The sequence below is a fragment of the Mirounga angustirostris genome, unplaced genomic scaffold (assembly GCF_029215605.1).
Source record: "Mirounga angustirostris isolate CCGP_5_RB_7025 unplaced genomic scaffold, mMirAng1.0.hap1 SCAF_14, whole genome shotgun sequence".
Taxonomy (NCBI): domain Eukaryota; kingdom Metazoa; phylum Chordata; class Mammalia; order Carnivora; family Phocidae; genus Mirounga; species Mirounga angustirostris.
In genome coordinates, this window is record NW_026991722.1 from 76,220,916 (window position 1) to 76,243,018 (window position 22,103).

Here is a 22,103-nt window from a genome sequence, read left to right on the forward strand (position 1 = left end):
AATCTCCTCAGGCTACAAAGAGTTAAATTTACAAATTAGATCTAAACTTTAAGGTTAATCTTTCTATAGTCTGTTCATTTTTTGTTCTGGGATTTCTGCCCATTTTCTGAAACTATAACAACAATTTCATGCAGTGGGACAATTTGAAGCCAATTTACCAGAACCAAACAAAACATACCACCAGGCCACCAAAGAACAATCAGATTTCCCCAAATAAAACACTTAAAGAACTTGAATAACAGTTCATCTTTAAAACACACAAGAAAGTATCTGCCTGATCTCCACACACAAATACATAGATTTGGCTCTACACACACATGCAAACATATTCCTACAATTAAGTCACATTTAAAAAGACTGCGTCTAATAGCAAATCCCACAGCCCAGGAGGTTTGGAATCAAGTTACCTGTTGCATTTTCTTATATTCGCCCACTCTGGCATAAGCCATGAAGAGGTGAGAGTGATACTCCTCACTATTGGGAACTTTCTTCACAGCTGCCTCATAAAGTTTTGTAACTAACTCCGCTAGGATAAAAAGAAATAGGACATTCCTTAATTATTGAAGTATACATTAAATCTTAACAGCATTTAATTTTTTTCCCCCTTTGGAGGAAATAGATGTCTCCTATCACTAAGGAAGAAGAAAGTATTTGTTTTGCCTCATCTGATCATTACTCTTCTCTTGGTTGGGTGTTTTTCGATGAAGCATGGAATAGCTCAGGCCTCCCCAACACATTTGCAATATATAAATAAGACCCTCCAGGATCTAGCCTCTCTGTCTCCTTCCTACTTATTTCCCACAGCACTTAGTGTTCCAGCATCTCAAACTATTTGTAGCTCCACTAGACTCCCAGTGCTATATCATACCTCTGCATGTTCCCTCTGCCTGGATTCTCCTTTCCTCTCTTTTCTGCTCAGTGAACATCATCCAAGACCAAGACCCAGCTCAAATGTAATCCTCTCTGCAAGGAACTGTGCAAGTTCAAATGTAATCCTTCCCAAACACCATCTCTGCACCTCCACCCAGTTTGATCACTGCTTCCTTCTACCATCTTTAAATTTTTTAAATAAGTCTCTTATAACATTTATTAACACATAATGTAGAAAAGTCTATTGATGAATTTTCCCCCCCTTTTTTTTTTAATTGAGCTCTACATCCAACATGGGGCTTGAATCCACGACCCTGAGATCAAGAGTTGCATGCTCTACTGACAGCCAGCCAGGTCCCCCTGAATTTCCCCTTAAAGACTATGAGTAACACAAGGGCAGAGAGAGCACCTTTCATCTTTGACTTGGATACAATACTTGTCATAGAGAAACATTCAGTATTTGTGAGATAAATGATTTTTAAAAAAACACTGGGGGAGAATCCGTAACCCTAAATCAACATAATCCCTAAATAATCAGATATAATACCCAACTCTTAAGTTCTGTCTTTTAAAAAACGAAAAACATGGGTGGCTCAGTCAGCTAAGCATCTGCCTTCAGCTCAGGTCATGATCCCAGGGTCCTGGGATCGAGCCCCACATTGGGCTCCCTGCTCAACAGGGAGTCTGCTTCTCCCTCTCCCTCTGCCCCTCCCCCCTCCTGCTCGCACTCCCTAATAAATAAAATCTTCTAAAAAAATGAAAAACAAAACTGGAAAGTAACATTTCTGTCCACTAGGTTGGCAAAAATTTTTATTTTATTTTTCCAGCTTTATTGAGGAATAACTGACAAATAAAAATTGTATATCTTAAGGTGTACAACGTGATGGTTTGAGGGCAAACTTCCTTTTTTTTAAGATTTTACCCATTTATTTGAGAGAGAGAGAGAGCGCGAGAGCACGAGTGCGGTGAGGGGCAGAGGGAGAAGCAGACTCCCCACGCTGAGCAGGGAGCCCGATGTGGGGCTCTATCCTGGGACTCCGGGATCATAACCTGAGCTGAAGACAGATTATTAACTGAGCCATCCAGAAGCCCCAAAGGCAAAATTTTTCAAGTAAGTCAAAATTGAGCAAAATTAATAAAGTATTACTTAGAAAAACAAATGTGATAAAGATTTTTTTTAAAAGCAAGATAATAAAATATATTCAGGAAACAAGTACCTCTTGGAATGTAAAAGGGGAAGTGAGATTGATAAGGAACACATAGGAAGCTGTCAGTATTGATAATGCTCTTTCTTAAATTGATTGGAGATTCATGAACGTTCATTATTCCACATCAAGTATTCTAGTGTGTTATATAAAATGTATCTTCTATAATATGTATTATGGAAGATACGTATTACTCCATAATAAAAGATTTAAGAAAGTAACAATGAAAAACTTTATTTACAGGTGAAATGGTAGACTAGCTAGAATATGCTTAGAAATAATCTGGCGGGGGATGGGCAGGGGCGCCTGGGTGGCTCAGTCGTTAAGCATCTGACTTCATTAAAGCGTCTGACTTCGGCTCAGGTCATGATCCCAGGGTCCTGGGATCGAGCCCCGCATCGGGCTCCCTGCTCGGCGGGAAGCCTGTTTCTCCCTCTCCCACTCGCCCTGCTTGTGTTCCCTCTCTCGCTGTGTCTCTCTCTGTCAAATAAATAAAATCTTTAAAAAAAAAAAAAGAAAGAATCTGGCAGGGGATGGGATACAGTAAAATTTGCCATGGGACAATGACTGCTGAAGGTGGATAATGAGTTCAATGAGATTTATTATGCTGTTCTGGTTTTTTTTATGTTTGAAATCTTCCATATCAAATAGTAAAAAGGGTAACTCTTCCATTCAGTAAATCAAAATGTCACAAACCAACCTCAACTCATTCCAATTCAGGATACTAATACACGTAAAATATCCTTTCTGCCTGTCTTTGTAAATCATGGTTAATGCATTATTTTAACTATTGCCATCCACTCAAAACATGAGTGATAAGTAGAATGAACAAAGAGAGAACTCAATCAGAAATAAACAAAACCTTGGGGCGCTTGGGTGGCTCAGTTGGTTAAGCATCCAACTCTTAATTTCAGCTCAGGTCATGATCTCAGGGTCGTGAGATCAAGCCCCAGCTTGGGCTCCATGCTGGGTGTGGAGCCTGCTTAAGATTCTCTCTCCCTCTCCCTCTCCCCTTCCCCCCGCCCCCTTGCATGCTTTCTCTCTCTCTAAAATAAATAAATAAATCTTTAAAAAAAAAAAAGAAGAAGAAAGAAACAAAAACTTCAGCTCAAGTTTAAAAACAATGAAAAAGGGCGCCTGGGTGGCTCAGTCGTTAAGCGTCTGCCTTCGGCTCAGGTCATGATCCCAGCGTCCTGGGATCGAGTCCCACATCGGGCTCCCTGCTCTGCGGGAAGCCTGCTTCTCCCTCTCCCACTCCCCCTGCTTGTGTTCCTGCTCTCGCTATGTCTCTCTCTGTCAAATAAAATAAAAAAAAAAAAATGAAAAAGAAACATACGTCGGTGCATCTCCCGGTAAAGAATAGTCAGTGCCTGTAGCGAGTTGTCATCTGTTGGTTCAAGGGCTGCCACCTCCTGTGCTAACATGAAGGCTTCCTCTTGCTTTCCAGTTCTCTGTAAACCAATTGCCTTTAAAACCTGATACATAGGAAAAACATTAGTTTTAAAAGGACAGAAATGAAACTATGAGCCAAAGCTCCCTACTCAGAGGGGAGCCTGCTATTCCCTCTCCTGCTCCCCCTGCTTATACTCTATCAAATAAATAAATAAAATCTTAAAAAAAATGAGCCAAAGAAGGCCAACTTGAAAACACAAGATAAGCTATAAGGTATGCCTAGGTTGCTATCAAGTAAACCATATTTTACTAAAAATCACAGCACATCAAGAGTCTTTCCTATTCAGTCATATTAAGAAGGCAGAACAGGGGCACGTGGCTGGCTCAAGCTCTAGAGTATACAACTCTCAATATCGAGGCTGTGAGTTCAAACCCCATGTTGGGCGTGGAACCTACTTTAAAAAAATAAATAAAAGGCACAACGTTGCTTAGAAAAAAGAAGTCTATCAATATAAAATAATTAAATTAGCTAAGTTATGTCCAAAATATCCAAAGAAATAAACCGTTAGCTTTTAATTAAATACTATTTATGACATTTAGGTAATCAGAAAAATAAATGGCTTAGGGGCGCCTGGGTGGCTCAGATGGTTAAGCATCTGCCTTTGGCTCGGGTCATGATCCCAGCGTCCTGGGATCGAGCCCCACGTCGGGCTCCTGGCTCAGCGGGGAGCCTGTTTCTTCCTCTGCCTCTCCCCCTGCTTGTGCTCTCTCTCTCTCTCTGTATCCCTGTGTCTCGAATGAATAAATAAAATCTTTAAAAAAAAAAAAAAAGAAAGAAAAAAGAAAAATAAATGGCTTAGAGCTTAGACAGGCGCCTGGCTGGCTCAGTTGGTGGAGTGTGTGATTCTTCATCTCAGGGTTGTGAGTTCAAGCCCTGCATTGGGCTCCACACTGGGCATGGAGCCTGCTTAAAAAACAAAACAAAACATAACCTGGGGGAAAAAAAAAACCTGAAAAAACTGTCACTAAACAGATTTAATATCTTTTCCCTTTTAAGATTATAATATATAACCCACCAAATATAAGTAACTCTAGAGCAAATGAACTTACCTTAGCACAGTGAAGATCCTTATGTTTCTTCAACAATTTATCTGCTTGCTGAATTGCCATTTTATTATTACCATTATCAAGATAATCTATGAAAACAAATTATGATAGTTATTATATTCCTTCAGCAAATATGAAAAATGCATAGGCTGGTATGAGATGTTTCATAAAGTATTTTAATTCAGTATTAAAAACATCATGGGGCCAATTTTAATTCTAAGTGGCTAGGATGGTCCAGAATACGATCTTATATTCCTATAGTCATCTCTCAGACCTGTTATAAAATTGTGTTACGGAAAAAAAGGAATCAATTATTATCCAAAAGTCTAACCAAAGAAGTTTCATTTCCAGATGAGAAGATTTAGAAGAAAATGAGAAGTGTCATAAATGGGAAATGTGGTAGCTGTCAATTCTAAATATAGAAAAATGACTAAACAGGCCAGTCCACAACCTACTACTACTACTCCCTGATCCCTCTTTGCTCAGCAAGGTTCCAAATCAGTGTAGGGGCAGATGAGGCATAGATAACTCAAAATAAGTTATGGATCAAATGCTGGTGAGTACATGGAACAACAGCACCTCTCACTCAGTGCTGCTGGGAAGGTAAAATGGTAAAACCACCTTGGAAGACAGTCTGGCAGTTTCTTCAAATGCTAAACATACTCTACCATTTGATCAGCAATCATGCTCCTTGGTATCTACCCAAATAAGCTGAAAACTTACCTCCACACAAAAACTTGCACACAAATGTTTATGGCAGCTTTATTTATAACTACCAAACCTTGGAAGCAACCAAGATGTCCTTCAATGGGCCAATGGATAAACAAAATTGTGATAGAGTCGTACAATGGAGTATTACTCAGTGATAAAAAGAAATGAGCTATCAAGGCACAGAAAAACACAGGAACTTTAAATGCATATTGCTATGTGAAAGAAGCCAATCTGACAAAGCTATACTATATGATTCCAATTATATGACATTCTGGAAAAGGCAAAAATTATAGACAATAAAACAATCAGTGGTCATCAGGGGCTGGGGGAGGGATGAATGGGTGGAGCACAGGGGATTTTTAGTACAGTGAAACTATTCTGTATGATACTGTAATGATGGATATAAGTCATCATACTTTTGTCAAAACCCACAGAAGGTACAACACAAAGAATAAACCCTAATGTAAACTAGTAAACTATGTATATTAGTTAAAAATAACCTATCAGGGCGCCTGGGTGGCTCAGGTCATGATCCCAGGATCCTGGGATCGAGTCCCGCATTGGGTTCCCTGCTCAGCAGGGACTCTGCTTCTCCCTCTGCCCCTCCCCCACTCATGCTCGTGAGCCCTCTCTATCTCAAAAATAAATAAAATCTTTAAAAAACAATAAAAAAACCTATCATATTGGCTCAGCACCTGAAACAAAGTACACACTAAATCAAGATATTAACAATAGGGGAAACTGGGGGGAGGGAGTGGGAGTGTGGGGATATATAGGAACTCTGTACTTTTCCACTCTTTTTTCTGTAAACCTGAAACTGCTCTAACAAATAAAGCACATTAACAAAATGTGTGTGATACACACACCCACAAAGCAAAGATTCATTTCCAGAGAAGGAAAGTGAGAAGTGTTATAGGTGGGCAACATGGGTGGTAACTGTCAGTTCTAATTATAGAAAGATGACTGAATGTGGGCCAGTTCACAATCTACTACCTCTAATGGTCCCACTTTGTCCATCAAGGTCCCAAATCAGCATAGGGACAAAGGAAGCATAAAGAACTCAAAATAATCTACGGCCCTGGTGGCCCAAACAACAGAAATAGACTATCATTTTACCGAACAAATTCCATTTTCCTCCAATGAATACTTGACTAAAACTTAAAACAGACCCACATGAACCCATGAGTTTCATCTCTTCAGTCTTTCTTCAATGCCATAACACAGATAAGCACCAAATACGCTAGGTGAAGAGATTAAGAAGCCCTACTCTGGAGGTAATCACAATCTAGGGAGGAAGGTCAAAAAGAGACAGACTCACTGTGGAGGCAATCGAAATCTAGAAAGGAAGATCAAAGACCTAATACTCAGGTGGAGAGACTGGAGAACCAGAAAACTAAAAGCATACAAACTTGGTCTAACTACCCAAATATCTAACACCAGTTTTCTTAAATAGCTCAGCCAATATGCCATCATTTGTCCTTACAGAATACCTGACAGAGATATTTCAGCTCAATAAAGGACACTTTCTCTTCCTAATAATATGCTGATCTCTTTCTGAGTCAGTTCTAAGTTACTTCTGACTCATTCCTGTAAGACTCCATGTTTTTAGAGCATACCCTGAAGAGTAATTAAACATCTGTGATGAGACCCCAGCTCTGAGGATCTGCCCATAAATGGATGAGACCAGAGGTCAGGACTATAAGGGCATTTAACCTTTCCCTCTGCACTTACCTGCCCATGCCCTCTTCTCTGGGAATGGTTTCCACTGCCTCTACTGCAGGGGTAGGATTGGATGACCACGTCTAGACCTTGTAACTACACCCACTGAGGTGGATATTAACCCAAGGGTAAATCAGGTTTCTCCCTGGTAAACTGTAACTGCAACACTGAGTCACAAAGCCAGAGTGAGAAACTATGCGGAACCTCATTTGGAAGGAAATAAATATTGTTAGTCTGACATTACCAGTGGCAGCTCCAGAATTTCCATTTTGAAGGTGCCTTAGAGGATGCAAGTTAGTTGATGGGGAGTGAAGAAAAGGAGTTGTCTCTTGCCTCTTCATTCACATAACATTTATAAAAGTATTAAAAATGTCACTTATCTTTATCAAAGGATTGGGGGCAGGGCAGTGTTGATTAATTTAAGCTCGTAAAGAGAGGTCACATCTTGGTGTGGCCACAAAGCCAACATGTTGGGCCCTGGGTAAACTGATAAGTAGGCAGGAAAAAAAAAAAACAAAACTCTGAAGAACCAAGCAAAGAATAAACACACACAGATAAAAGCATGGATGAAAATTGGCGGGGGCGGGGGGGGAGCTTTAGGGATGCCTGGGCAGCTCAGGTGGTTAAGTGTCTGCCTTTGGCTCAAGTCATGATCCCAGGATCCTGTGATCAAGTCCCACATTGGGCTCCTTGCTCAGCGGGGAGCCTACTTCTTCCTCTGCCACTCCCCCTGCTTGTGCTCTCTCTCTCTCTCTCTCTGACAAATAAATTTTTAAAAATCTTAAAAAAAAAAAAAAGCTTTGGATCCTGACAGCTCTTCAGTTGTTTTTTGTTTGTTTTTTTTTAAGATTTTATTTATTTATTTGACCGAGACAGATACAGCGAGAGAGGGAACACAAGCAGGGGGAGTAGGAGAGGGAGAAGCAGGCTTCCCATTGAGCAGCGAGCCTGACATAGGGCTCGATCCCAGGACCCTGGGATCATGACCTGAGCCGAAGGCAGATGCTTAATGACTAAGCTACCCAGGCACCCCATCTTCAGTTTCCATCAAACCCTGAAAACTGCATCCCTGCTCTAGGCTCCCACCAGGGTTTATAGCAAGCCCCCTTCAGTAGAGCTTGTGTCAACGGGCTTCCGCTCCTTGCACCCAAAAGTTTAACTAAGACACTCCCCTACATTCAGCCAGTCTGCTGTCAGGCTCCCCCTTCCTGGATGCCTAGATGGTAAAAGTCTATTTTCGTTTACATTACTGACTCTGGAATATAAATTAGGTAGCCCTTGGAGAAAACAGGCCAATAAAAACAATATCCCAGAGCCCCTGGGTGGCTCAGTAGGTTAAGCCTCCAACTTGATTTTGGCTCAGGTCATGATCTCAGGGTCATGAGACTGAGCCCCTCATCCAGCTCCATACTGGGCATGGAGCCCTGCTTAAGATTCTCTTTCTTGGGGCACCTGGGTGGCTCAGTCATTAAGCATCTGCCTTCGGCTTAGGTCATGATCCCAGGGTCCTGGGATCGAGCCCCACATCAGGCTCCCTGCTCAGCGGAGAGCTTGCTTCTCCCTCTCCCTCTGCCTGCCGCTCTGCCGATTTGTGCTCTCTCTCTCTCTGTCAAATAAATAAATAAAATGTTAAAAAAAAAAAAAAAGATTCTCCTTCTGTCCCTCTCCTCTAAAAAAAAAATTAATTAAAAATAATAAATATAGGGCGCCTGGGTGGCTCAGTTGGTTGAGCGACTGCCTTCGGCTCGGGTCATGATCCTGGAGTCCCTGGATCGAGTCCCGCATCGGGCTCCCTGCTTCTCCCTCTAACCCTCCCCCATCTCATGTACTCTCTCTCTCTCTCATTCTCGCTCTCTCAAATAAATAATCTTTAAAAAAAATAATAATAATAATAAATATATAAATTGATATCCTAAATCTGTCTTTTTAGTAAGTTGTTTTAAAACTTACTCAAAGGTGGGGCCCCTGGGTGACACAGTCAGTTGAGCACATCCGACTCTTGGTTTCAGATGAGTCCATGATCTCAGGGTCATGGGATCAAGCCCCATGTCAGGCTCCACACTCAGCATGGAGTGTACTAGTGTTTTTGTCTCCCTCTTCCCTCCTCTCTCTCTCTCTCTAAATAAATAAACAAACAAACAAAACTTATTCAATGGTAACTGTGGTTTGACCATGAGGCCTGGTGTTCCCTTAATAACAGGAATAAGCCAAAATCAGCGATCCACAAATCAGGCACAGGAAACAGTAAGATGATGATGCATAGGGGCGCCTGGGTGGCTCAGATGGTTAAGCGTCTGCCTTCGGCTCAGGTCATGATCCCGGGGTCCTGGGACCGAGCCCCGCATCGGGCTTCCTGCTCAGCGGGAAGCCTGCTTCTCCCTCTCCCACTCGCCCTGCTTGCATTCCCTCTCTCGCTGTGTCTCTGTCAAATAAATAAATAGAATCTTTAAAAAAAAAAAAAAAAAGTTGATGATGCATAGATGAAAGCAATGTTTGCAAACCATGGGTACCACTCTCTGAGTGAAATGTTTTTAGGTGGTCCTTGCAGTCAGCACTAGGTAACACAGTGAGAAGTTGATCTCTTCCAATGTTTCCCTTGTATTAAAGAGACAGTCTCAGTTTAGGGTTAGCCAGTCACTTCTTTAATACTTTTTTTTCCCTTAAGATTTTAATGTAATCTCTACATTCAACATGGGCTCGAACTCACGACCCCAAGATCAAGAGTTGAATGCTCTTCCAACTGAGCCAGCCACTTCTTTAATACTTTCTAATGCTTTTTCTTTTAACAGCAAAGGAACAGACTTCAGACTCAAAGCTACACAAATATCAGAATCTAGTTAAGACTTTAAAACATTGTTTTGTTTTCATCTTATTTTTATCATTTTGTTTTCTCAGCACAAGTGACAGGTCCTCCATTAATGATAATGATATAGATTATTTTTAAATAAATTTAAGTTAAAAATCAAGTTAGAGAAAAATATTAAGTAAATAATAGCACAGATAATACTAAATAAAGCTAGAATCATCACACTGGATGGAAGAACGATAGAAAGTTGGAAAACACTGGGTTAAATCATTGGCAAGAGACTATCAAAATCTGTTAAATGACTAAGCCAGCCACCTTCCTGGGTAACAATTTGAACAGAAGTGACTCTTCCTTATATATGCAGACAGCAGTAGGCCCTGACACATGCGGGCCTACTTGCCTGGTAGAAGAGGCCCTGGGATTAATTTGTCCAATCATACTTAGGGATACTGAGAGTAAGAAAGAGATCAGTCTTAGGGCGTCTGGCTGGCTCATGGCTCAGTCTGTGGAGCATGCGCCTCTTGATCTTGAGGGTCATGAGTCGGGCATATGCCCATGTCGGGCATAGAGCTTACTTTAAAAAAGAGAGATCAGTCTTGTCAAAAAAAAAAAAAAGCAAGCAAGCTTTTAGTCTGTGTGTTCTTGCAGCTGTTGTGAAAGTCTCCAGGGCAGCTAAAATGACAACCTACACTGTTTCCACTTCCTACAAGAGCTTCAAAGACTACTGAAGATATTGCTCCAATTTAGAAAAAAAGACTGAATACAACATAGCTCCATCTTTGCTTAAAAATTTTTTTTTAAAGATTTTATTTATTGGGGCGCCTGGGTGGCTCAGTCGTTAAGCGTCTGCCTTCGGCTCAGGTCATGATCCCAGGGTCCTGGGATCAAGCCCCACATCGGGCTCCCCGCTCGGCGGGAAGTCTGCTTCTCCCTCTCCCACTCCCCCTGCTTGTGTTCCCTCTCTCGCTGTCTTTCTCTCTGTCAGATAAATAAATAAAATCTTTAAAAAAAATATATGTATGTGCATTCTAAAAACTATGAGAATATATTTTTTCTTTGAAACGTCTCTACAATTGCTGACCTAGCAATTCCTGTATTCTACACAAATTGATGACGTGCCATACCTGACCATCACTTCCACCCTGCTTGTCCCCCTAGCCACTAAAAACATTTTTAAATTAATAATAATGGTAGAAAAAAGCATTGGGGCTCACCAAGTCATGTCAGAGTACAAAATCTGTAAAGAACCACATAGCACAAGACAATAATTTTAGCAAAAGGAAAATGAATAAAGTAGGTGTTCTAATAAGGTCAGGCGTGGTTTTCAAACACTAAAAATATAATATCTAAACTTACCAATTTATGAATAATGAGAAGCACTCTGAAGATGTTTTAACTAATGAGCTTTCTGAAAAGTTATTCTAAACCTGGACAATGAAAATATAATTTCAACCCACCACATCTCAACTCACCACAATTTCACAGTTAATCACCCATACAGTACTGTCCACTTCTACCCTAAACAATATTCAGCAAGAGCTGAGGTTACAGGCAGTTTCCAACAGTTGTAAAATGCTAAAACCTTGGCAGTACAAATAATGCTGTACAAAGATAGTCATGCTGCTAATTCTGAACTCAGTGAAGAGCTGGGCTCTCAGTGACAATGCCTGTGTTCAAATCCCAGATCTACAACTTACTAGCTGTAACTCTGAGCAATTTAATCTCTGGCCTTTAGTTTACTACTATGATCACAATAATCTTACTACCTAATAGGACAGTTAGCATACAAACAAGCACTCAATTAATGCTGACAGTTGTTGAACTTCTGGCTGGTGGGCAAGCACTACCTACCAAGCATAAGCTTTTCATTTACCAGATAATGAATGTCTGAATTCAAGGAACAATACTGGTTTAGGGGTACTAATATATTTAAACACAAAAGCCTGGGGAGTCCCAAAGTTTGGAGGTCAAAAGTGCTGAAGTCAAGGACAGTTGGTACCCTCTCTTTTCCTGTTCCTGCCAGTTGATATTAATTGCCTTGAATTTTTTTTTTAAAGATTTATTTATTTGAGAGAAAGAAAGAGAATGAGAGAGAGAAAGAGAGAGCACATGAGGGGGGGAGGGTCAGAAGGAGAAGCAGACTCCCCGCTGAGCAGGGAGCCAGATTCGGGACTAGATCCTGGGACTAGATCCTGGGACTCCAGGATCATGACCAGAGCTGAAGGCAGTTGCTTAACCAACTGAGCCACCCAGGCGCCCCTAATTGCTTGAAATTCTTAAAGGAAGCTTCTTCTAATACTTGCCCCATGAACTATAACAAAAGCTACATAATTCTGGCTTCAGTTTTGACAATACAACCTGTCACTTCTAGTTAACATATCCTAATGTTTAGCAACGTGAAATGGACAAGATTTTTCTCACTGAGTAGTTCAAAACACTGTTATTTCTAAATGACTTATGGGACACCAAAGGCATTTTCTTTGGTCCTCAAGAACAATTTTAGAAATCCAATTATTCTCAAAAATACTGAGTCCTGGGGGCACCTAGATGGTGCAGTCAGCTAAACATCAGACTCTTGATTTCAGCTCAGGTCATGATCTCTAGGTCCTGGAATCGAGCCTGAGTCAGGCTCCATATGCAGAGTCTGCTTGGGTTTCTTTTTTCTCCCTCTCCCTCTGCTTCTCCCCCCGCCACCATCTCCCTTCCTCCAAGCACATGAGTGCTCTCTCTCAAATAGATAAATAAATCTTTAAAAAAAAGGTACTGAATCTGGTGGGTAAGGGATGGGCTAGATGGGTGATGGGTATTAAGGAGGGGACCTGTTATGATGAGCACTGGGTGTTTGTTGTATGTAAGTGATGAATCACAGTTCTACTCCTGAAACCAGTATTGCACTGCATGTTAGCTAACTAGAATTTAAATTAAAAAAAGAAAAGTACTGAATCTTTTTAGTTTAAAGGAGGGGGGCACCTGGTTGCTCAGTAGGAGGAGCACACGACTCGATCTTGGGGTCGATCTCAGGGTCGCGAGTTCCAGCCCCATGATGAGTGAAGAGATTACTTAAATAAATAAAACTTAAAAAAAAAAAATGTCTGCCGGTAGCTGCTGCCGCAGAGAGTCATAAGCTAGAAACTGTGAACCCTGGCTGGATTCAGTTCCTACCCTCAATCATCCTTATTTCATCCCTGCCCTCTGAAAATATATACTGGAGGGTATGGTAACATACAATGGGGAAATGGAAATAGAGTCCTATCTCTGCCACTCACCACCTGTGTGACCTTTGGCAAGTCAGTGTCTTCAGCTTCAAGTGAGGAATTTTCTAGCAGTGGTTAAGAGGGTGAGCTTGGGACACTGGGGTTAGGATCTTAGCTCCATCAAATGTTAGCTGAATGACCTTAGGCAAATTAGACAGTATCAACAAAGCCCCATTTTTCTCATCTGTGGGGAGAAAAAGGGGGGGGAGGATTTGCAGGACTGGAAAAAACTATCTACTTCATGAGAATGTGTGAATATTAAATAAGATAAGCCATATGAAGGGCCAATCACAGAGAATAACATAATAATCGGTCTATATACATTAGCTATTATTTCCCATCTCACAGGTTGTTGCTAGAATCAAATGAGATGTGAGTAAAGCATCATACAAATTTTATTTTATTTTTTTCCAATTTTTTTTAAATATTTTATTTATTTGACAGAGAGACACAGCGAGAGAGGGAACACAAGCAGGGGGAGTGGGAGAGGGAGAAGCAGGCTTCCCTCGGAGCGGGGAACCCGATGCGGGGCTCGATCCCAGGACCCTGGGATCATGACCTGAGCCGAAGGCAGACGCTTAACGACTGAGCCGCCCAGGCGCCCCAGCATCATACAAATTTTAAAAGCAGGACCAACTGTGCCAGAAATAAAGTTGCCCCCTCCTCCAAAAAAGTTGAATGATCTCAGCCATGTGGAGAAACCTCCATTTAGTAACATTTACACTATAAGCTCGAGGTCTAGTTTGGCAAAACCCACTGACCTTGAAGCCTTCCTCACCGTTCACTGAGACAGACCAACTATCTATGAGGAGAGAGAGGAATTACAAAAAGGACCACGGCCCAATTACAGAACATCATCCTGGTTACTGAAAAGGTGTTTCTCCCTGACTCAAATCTGTTGATTTTTCACAGCCGGGTAGCAGGATGACATCAAGGTCTGAAACCCTCAGAGTTGAGGTAAGCGTTAAGGAGGGGGATCCACATAGCAAGCACAAGGGAAGCTGCAGAGAAAACCAGAGAAGCTGCAGAGAGGAAAAGCCCTGCAGCAGCCCTGCATGCTCCTCTGACAAGAGCTAACACTGTCTCTTCACCGCTATTTTGGGCCCACGACCCCCCCCCCCCCGCCACCCACGTGCGCCCAGAGCAGCTGTTTCTCCACCAAAGAACTCTGGATTGGGAGCCTCGAATAGGGCCTGCTCCTGACTCGATCTGGGTGACCTTGCATAAGCCCCTTCCCCTCTTTGGACCTGTTTCTCCATGTGCACCGAGCACAGCTTGTCAGACGACCCCCTAGGCCCCGTTCTCCTAAGTAAAAAGTCTTTAGCGAGGAATTTTCCCTCAAGCAGAGTGTCGCACCCTCATGCTGGAGCCAGCTTTCACCTGGCTTGGGATCCACCTGAAATCCTGGGTCTTCCCTGGTGCGGCATTAACAACGCAGCCTGCGGGTAGCGCACGTCTCAGCGAGAGTGTGTCTCACACGGCCTGCACGTCGGGCCAGCTCTGCTGACCAGACGCTGCCTGGACCGCGCCGCTGCCACCGCTGGGCTCAGGAAGGCCCGGCCAGCGCCTACGCGAGGCCCGGGGCTGCGGCCTAGAGGCCCGCGCGGTCCGCCCCCCGCGCCTGCCAGCTCCGCGCCCGCCCCCTCAGCGCCCCTCCTGGACCTTCGCCTCGGCCTCAGCAGCTCCCGACGCGTCCGGCCGACAAGAGGCTGGCCCCAGGCACTCACCGTAAATGGGCCGGAGGCGCCTGTCGTTAGGGTCCTGCACATGGCCCCGCGTCGCCATGATGACAAGCGCAGAACCGCAGTGCGCACGCGCGGGGCAGGCCCTCGGGAAGGGGCTGTTAAAGGGCCAGCGCCGATCCCGCTCTTCTATCGCGATAGTCGCGGGGCTGCGACTGAACGCTCCTGCGCTGAAAGGGAAGCCCTCCGGCCCGCGGACCCCTACCCGTACCGCAGTGGCTTCTTCAATAGGAAACTGTCCTCCTTTGGCCAGATGGAATCAACCTGGGTGGAAGAGACGGCTGTTGGTATTGAAATCCCTTCCGAGTCACGTACTGGGTAGTGAGGAAAGGAGGGGAGAAACTCTCGGTCAAAGTTGGGGCTCGGCTGCTCCTGCTTATCGTATTTATCCCGTGTCCGAGGGAGGACCAGTTAGACTTGTCTGTGACCAATTGTTGAGGAACCGGGAACTCCTCTGGGAGACTGACCCAAGGGACAGTGGGGAAAGGGGTCTGTCCGATCTGGGGTGCCTGACTGGCTCAATGGGTAGAGCATGAGAGTCTTGATCTTGGGGTTGATGAGTTCAAGCCCCACCTAGGGCACAGAGCTTCCTTAAAAAGGGGGCGGGGGGGGGGGGGAAGGATGCTGATCAACGGTAAAAATAAGCCTGAAAAGTTCAAGATCCCTTCATCCCTCGCCTGGGGCTCAACCAGCTAAGAAGCATCCTAGATTAATAGTAATGCAGTCAGGGGCGCCTGCGTGGCTCAGTCGTTAAGCGTCTGCCTTCGGCTCAGGTCATGATCCCAGGGTCCTGGGATCGAGCCCCGAATGGGGCTCCCTGCTTGCCGGGAAGCCTGCTTCTCCCTCTCCCGCTCCCCCTGCTTGTGTTCCCTCTCTCGCAGTCTCTCTCTCTGTCAAATAAATAAAATCTTAGAAAAAAAAAATAGTAATGCAGTCAGTTTGTCAATTATACCTCAGTAAAACTGGAGGGAAAAAGTAAATCAATTCATACAACACATAGTTATTGAATGCCTATTATGTGCCATGCTTTGTTTAGGCACGGAGGCTCCATCAATAAATAGACAAAGTTTTCATGGAGCTTTACTTGTAGTGGGAGAGACAAAGAAAATAGATAGTATATTAGGTGGTGATAAATGATTCTGAGAAAAGTAAAACAGGGACTGGAGAGTGCAGGAGGGAGGCAATTTTATATGCATAATGGGGTCAGGGAAAGCCTAGCTGAAAAAGTGATAATTGTCAAAGACTTGAAGAGGGAGGGAGCCACTTAGGTGTGCCAGGCTCAGTAGAGTCATAACCTAAGGTAAGGCCACGCTAGTCACTATGATTCAAATTCAGGTCTTTCTGAGTAGAGAACCAGAGTCATGCCCTGTACTACAGTGTCCCCAGTGTCATCCTTGACCAGCTGGGGTTGATCCATTCTACTGATGTTCCTTCCCTCTCCATTTCTGGGCTTTTTAGTGTCCAAGGAAATGATTCTCCAACTTTAGTGCACATCAGAATCCCTTGGGAAACTTGATAAACATGAGTTTCCTGGATCCTACTCCCAGATATGCTAATTCAATCTGAGGACCACTCTGAAAAATACTAATTTGTCCCACATCAGGCTCCTTGCTCAGCGGGGAGCCTGCTACTCCCTCTGCCTGCCACTCTCCCTGCTTGTGCGCTCTTTCTCTCTGACAAATAAATAAAATCTTTAAAAAAAAAAAAAAAGGAAAGAAAAATACTAGTTACAGCATCTAGATCAAAAGTTTTTATTTACTTTTGTTTTTAAAGATTTTATTTATTTATTTGTCAGAGAGAGGGGGAGAGCGCGGCAGGCAGAGGGAAAAGCAGGCTTCCCGCTGAGCAGGGAGCCCGATGTGGGACTCGATCCCAGGACCCCAGGATCACGACCTGAGCCGAAGGCAGACGCTTAACCGACTGAGCCAGCCAGGCACCCCTATTTACTTTTTTTTTTTTTTAAGATTTTATTTATTTATTTGAGAGAGAATGAGATAGAGAGCATGAGAAGGGGGGAGGGTCAGAGAGAGAGGCAGACTCCCTGCCGAGCAGGGAGCCCGATGCGGGACTCAATCCCGGGACTCCAGGATCATGACCTGAGCCGAAGGCAGTCGCTTAACCAACTGAGCCACCCAGGCGCCCCCTATTTACTTTTTTATTAAGATTTTATTTAAAAAAAAAAAAGATTTTATTTTTAAGTAATCTCTATATCCGGTATGGGGCTTGAACTTAATAACTCTGAGATCAAGAGTCACATGCTCAAAAAAAAAAAGAAAAGAAAAAATGGGGCACATGGGTGGCTCAGTTGGTTAAGCGGCTTCCTTCACCTCAGGTCACGATCCCAAGGTCCTGGGATCAAGTCCCGCATTGGGCTCTCTGCTCTGTGGGGAGTCTGCTTCTCCCTCTCCCTCTGCCGCACCCCCTGCTTGTGCTCCCGCATGCTCTCTCTCTCTGGCTCTCTCTCTCTCTCCGTGTCAAATGGATAAATAAAATCTTAAAAAAAAAAAAAAAAAGACCCCTGAAACAAATAATACATTATATGTTAATTTAAAAAAAAAGTCGCATTCGGGGCGCCTGGGTGGCTCAGTCGTTAAGCGTCTGCCTTCGGCTCAGGTCATGATCCCAGGGTCCTGGGATCGAGTCCCACATCGGGCTCCCTGCTCCACGGGAAACCTGCTTCTCCCTCTCCCGCTCCCCCTGCTTGTGTTCCTGCTCTCACTATGTCTCTCTCTGTCAAATAAATAAATAAAATCTTAAAAAAAAAAAGTCGCATGCTCTACCGACTGAGCCAGCCAGGCACCCATCAAAAGTCTTTAGAATCTACCATAACAGCGAGTTAACAATTGCTATTAAAACTTTTTTTAAAATGCCTAGAAAAAAACTAGTGATGATAGTAATAATAATCATAGTGTGCATCAGTGAGCACTTACATGCCAGAGACTGTGCTAAGCTCTTTTACATACATCTTCTCATTTCACTCTTACAGACCGGTGGAATGGGCACCATTTCGATCTTCATCTTAAAATGAAAATTTTGAAACAGAGAGATACCAGGTAACTTGCCCAAGATCACACAGTAAGTCTGTGGTAAAATTTGTGGTGGTCTCACGCCCAAATCCACACCCTGGAATTATTGACCAGTTTCCAAAGAGTTAAGTATGGAAAAGAAAAACTAATAACTTCACAGTTGAAAAACCTAGTAAGAACCACCTTAACTAAGTGATCAAAGTTAACGGTACCAGTAATGATTCATGTTCATAACATGTACCCCAACATGAGATGATGAGAAAGGAGCTTTGCTTCTGTAGTATTTTTCCAGAAAACCCATAATCCCAGAGTAATCAGGAGGAAAACGTTAAACAATCTAATTTGAGTGACATTCTACATAATGTCTGACCAGTACTCTTCAAAACTGTCAAGGTCATGAAAAATAAGGAAACAGAGAAACTGTCATAGACCAGAGGAACCTAAGGAGACATGCCAACTAAAGTAATGTGGTATCTTGGTTGGGATCCTGGGACAGAAAAAGGGCATTGTGGAAAAACAGTTGAAATTCAAATAAGGTCTAGAGTTTAGTTAATAGTGTTGTACTAATGTTGGCCTCTTCGTTTTGATAAATGTACACGTAAGATGTTAACATTGAAGAAAACTCCGTGATGGGCAGCTGGGTGGCTCAGTCCATTAAACATCCCACTCTTGGTTCAGGCTCAGGTCATGATTGCAGGGTCATGAGATCGAGCCCCAGGTCAGGCTCTGCCCTCAGCACAAGTTAGCTTGAGATTCTTTCCCTCTCACTCCCCCTCTGCTCCCCCTACCCCCCTCGCGTGAATGGTGCACGCTGTCTCTCTCTAAAATAAGTTAATAAAAACTTAAAAAAAAAAAAACTGGCTGAGGAGTATATGTAAACTTTACCCTCTTTTCAACTTTTCTGTAAATCTAAAATTACTCACAAAAAAAAAAAGATTTTTTTTCTTCTTTTAAGTAATCTCTTTTTTTAAGTCCCCCTAAGGTGGGGCTCGAACTCATGACCCTGAGAACAAGTGTCACATGCTCTACTGACTGAGCCAGCCAGGTGCCCCACAAAATAAAATAAAAGATTTTTAAATGCATAATTTTTAATACTTGGGGAGAGCTATTTTTTTTTAAACCAAGTGTATTAGAAACTCTCAGCCCAACTCCATCCCAAGGCTAGCTAAAGGAGAAAATTCCAGTAGCAAGTGCAAGGAGAAATTCTTACAGAGAATGGGAGGGTCTCCAACAAAGATATAATCTGTGATCCTCATGGAAAATTATTCCTAAGGCTGAGGAGGCTTTAAAATACCCCAGATAGGGGTGCCTGGCTCTTTCAGTCAGTGCAGCATACAACTCTTGATCTCCCGGTTATAAATTCAAGCCCCATGTTGGGTGTAGAGATTACTTAAAAGTAAAAATCTTTGGGGCAGGGTGCCTGGGTGGCTCAGTCGGTTAAGCGACTGCCTTTGGTTCAGGTCATGATCCTGGAGTCCTGGAATCGAGTCCCATGTCCCGCTCCCTGCTCATCAGAGAGCCTGCTTCTCCCTCTGACCATCCCCCCTTCTCATGCTCTCTCTCTCTCTCAAATAAATAAATAAAATCTTTAAAAAAAAAAATCTTTGGGGCACCTGGGGGCTCAGTCAGTTGGGCATCTGACTCTTGGTTTCAGCTCAGGTTGTGATCTCAGGATCATGGGATCCCTCCCCATGTCGGGCTCGGCATTCAGCGCGGAGTCTGCTTAAAATTCTCTCTCCTCCTCTCCCCCTGCTCCTCCCCCAACTTGCTCTCTCACTCTCTAAATAAATAAATAAATAAATAAATAAAATCTTTTTAAAAAATAAATAAAATAAAATATCCCAGAAAAAGAGGTTGGCATTACGGGGAAATGGTATTCTTCTAGGTCAGTGGTTCTCAAAGTGTGGTCCTTAGTTAGCAACATCAGCATCACCTGGGAAGGTGTTAGAAATGCAAATTTTTAGGCACTGCCCCAGACCTACTGAAGAGAAACTCTAGGAATGGGGCCTAGCAATCTATATTGTTACAAATCGATTCTCTGGTGATTTGGATTCAGACAAAAGTTGGATTCTTTGGCTGTTTTTTTTTTTTTTTTTTAAGATTGATTTGTTTGAGAGAGAGTGTGAGTGCAGGGGGGAATGGCAGAGGGAGAGAGAGAATCTCAGACAGACTCTATGCCAAGTGCGGAGCCCAACACAGGGCTCAATCTCATGACCCCAAGATCATGACCTGAGCTGAAATCAAGACTTGGATGCTTGGGATGCCTGGGTGACTCAGTCGGTTAAGCATCTGCCTTCGGCTCAGGTCATGATCCCAGGGTCCTGGAATCAAGTCCTGCTTCAGGCTCCTTGCTCAGCAGGGAGCCTGCATCGCCCTCTGCCTGCCTCTCTCTCTCTCTGACAAATAAATAAATAAAATATTTAAAAAAAAAAGAAGTTAGATGCTTAACCGACTGAGCCACTCAGGTGTACCTGGATTCTTTGACTTTAGATCAGAGGTAGGCAAACTATGACCTGTCGGTCAAATCTAGCTTTCTACCAGTTTTTTTAAAACCTGTAAGCTAAGAATGGTTTTTATATGTTTTAATGGCTGGGGGAAAAAATCAAAAGAAGAAGAATCTTTCATGACATGTGAAAATTACATAAATTCAAAGGTCAATGTCCATAAATAACATTTTATATAACACAGCTACACCTATTTATTTATGCATTGTCTATAGCTGCTTTGGTGCTACAAAAGCAGAGTTGAGTAGTTGCAACAGAGACCCAGCAGTGTGGCCCACGAGGCTAAAACACTGTCTGGTCCTTTACAGAAAAAGTTTGTCAACCCTGATCTGGGATAATGAGAGAAATTTAAATACTCCCAGAATACAATGTCAGATAAAATACAGTGCAGTATTTGGGAGTACTTACAGCAAATGGTATTCACTATTTGTCTGAAATTCATGTTTAACCAGATGTCTTGTATTTTTATTTGCTAAATCTGGCAGCCCTATCCCAAGGAGAACTCCATGCTGCCCAAATCATGCTAACCAACAAGAATGAAGGGCAAGAGCCTAGGTAAACTGACCCCAGGATTACTCTGAGACGATTTGGCCAGGTATGACCAAGCCAAGGTTGGACTTGGAAAGGAGAGAGGAGGGAGGAGGGCTGGGGCTCATCTTTGGAGCAAATGAAATAGCTGGTGAGTCACCTGCGTTTTAAGAATTTCCCAGAATGGAAAAACACAGCACCTTCAAGTAGGGGCGCATATGAGGCTCCTAGCCAGGACTGTGGTTAGTGAGATACATTCTCAGGTTACCTTTGTTGGCCTGGCCCCAGAAGAACGCTGACAGGCTCAGCACTGTTCCCTGAACTTGGCAAAGCCCAGACGTTGTGGACCTCCTTAACAGAGGCCTCTAGATCCTTGAGTCACTGTTGTTGTGGAATACTTTCCCTCCACCCCAAAAGCCTTTTTGGCATCCAAGTAAGATGAATTGGCCTTTCTCTTTTCCCATCCCTGCCCCTCGTCCTCAGTGCCTAAGGCTGAAGCAGTGACCTGGCTCTGGGCCTGTCCTTACCTGCTCCTGGGAGGCAGCCTCCACACCCTTTGGCAGACCTGAATCATTCCAGGTGACAAAGGAGATGACCTCAAGGGAGCCAAAAGCCCATCCTTCTTGCTATACAATTTGGAACTCAAGAATTTTTAGAGCTGACATTATGGAGAAATGCTTCACATACAGCAGGTACTCATTCAATGGTAGTTTCTGTTTTCTTGGCTTAGAACAAGGGGGTACGCCCTTCATTCTTGTCCTGTTTGGTGTCAGATTTGCTCTGATGAGAAACTCTCTCACTCAAGGGCAGTGAAGCACATGGGTACGCTGTGCCTGAAGAGTTAGCTGGGCAACATGAGGTAGGGGGCTGTATTACTTGAATGTACTGATTGTGAGTGTCTCCACCCAATGACTTTTCTGGTTTTTCTTTTCCATCTTGATGGATATATTTTTTTAAGTTTATTTCTTTCTTTATTTATTTTAGTAATCCCTACACCCAACATGGGACTGGAACTCACGACCCCAGGATCAAGCATCACATGCTCTCCTGACTAAGCCAGCCAGGTCCCCCTTGATGGATAGGTTTCAATACCTAGCCCTAATCCTTCACAGAATAAAAGTGATATATTTCACTGTTCTCACAGTTGATTTCCTGCACTTTGACAGAATAAACAGCAGCTCTGGCTCTGAAATCAAACAGGCTTACATCCAAACAGCCTAAAGAAGGCCGAAAGTACAA

At 43.2% G+C, this 22,103-nt stretch overlaps 2 protein-coding genes across 6 annotated transcripts in view; one reads left to right on the top strand and one right to left on the bottom strand.

The window, feature by feature from the left end:
- The window catches only part of NAA25 (N-alpha-acetyltransferase 25, NatB auxiliary subunit), a 70,894-nt gene extending 55,974 nt beyond the window's left edge, over window positions 1-14,920 (bottom strand). For 2 of the 3 annotated variants that reach the window (XM_054510514.2, XM_045887626.3), the window contains exons 1-4: window positions 14,792-14,920; window positions 4,578-4,663; window positions 3,412-3,550; window positions 408-526 (exon numbers count right to left, since the gene is read on the bottom strand). In XM_054510514.2, coding sequence (XP_054366489.1) covers window positions 408-526; window positions 3,412-3,550; window positions 4,578-4,663; window positions 14,792-14,849 — 402 coding nt within the window. In that variant the 5' untranslated portion in view covers window positions 14,850-14,920. Of the gene's footprint in view, window positions 1-407; window positions 527-3,411; window positions 3,551-4,577; window positions 4,664-8,954; window positions 9,307-14,791 lie in introns of those variants that run through there. The other variant, XM_054510513.2, reaches the window with a different exon arrangement.
- A 28-nt stretch (window positions 14,921-14,948) lies between these two features.
- TRAFD1 (TRAF-type zinc finger domain containing 1) overlaps window positions 14,949-22,103 on the top strand; it is a 49,276-nt gene continuing 42,121 nt past the window's right edge. For 2 of the 3 annotated variants that reach the window (XM_054510518.2, XM_064578405.1), the window contains exons 1-2: window positions 14,958-15,093; window positions 17,793-17,859. In XM_054510518.2, coding sequence (XP_054366493.1) covers window positions 15,060-15,093; window positions 17,793-17,859 — 101 coding nt within the window. In that variant the 5' untranslated portion in view covers window positions 14,958-15,059. Of the gene's footprint in view, window positions 15,094-17,792; window positions 17,860-22,103 lie in introns of all 3 variants that reach the window. The other variant, XM_064578406.1, reaches the window with a different exon arrangement.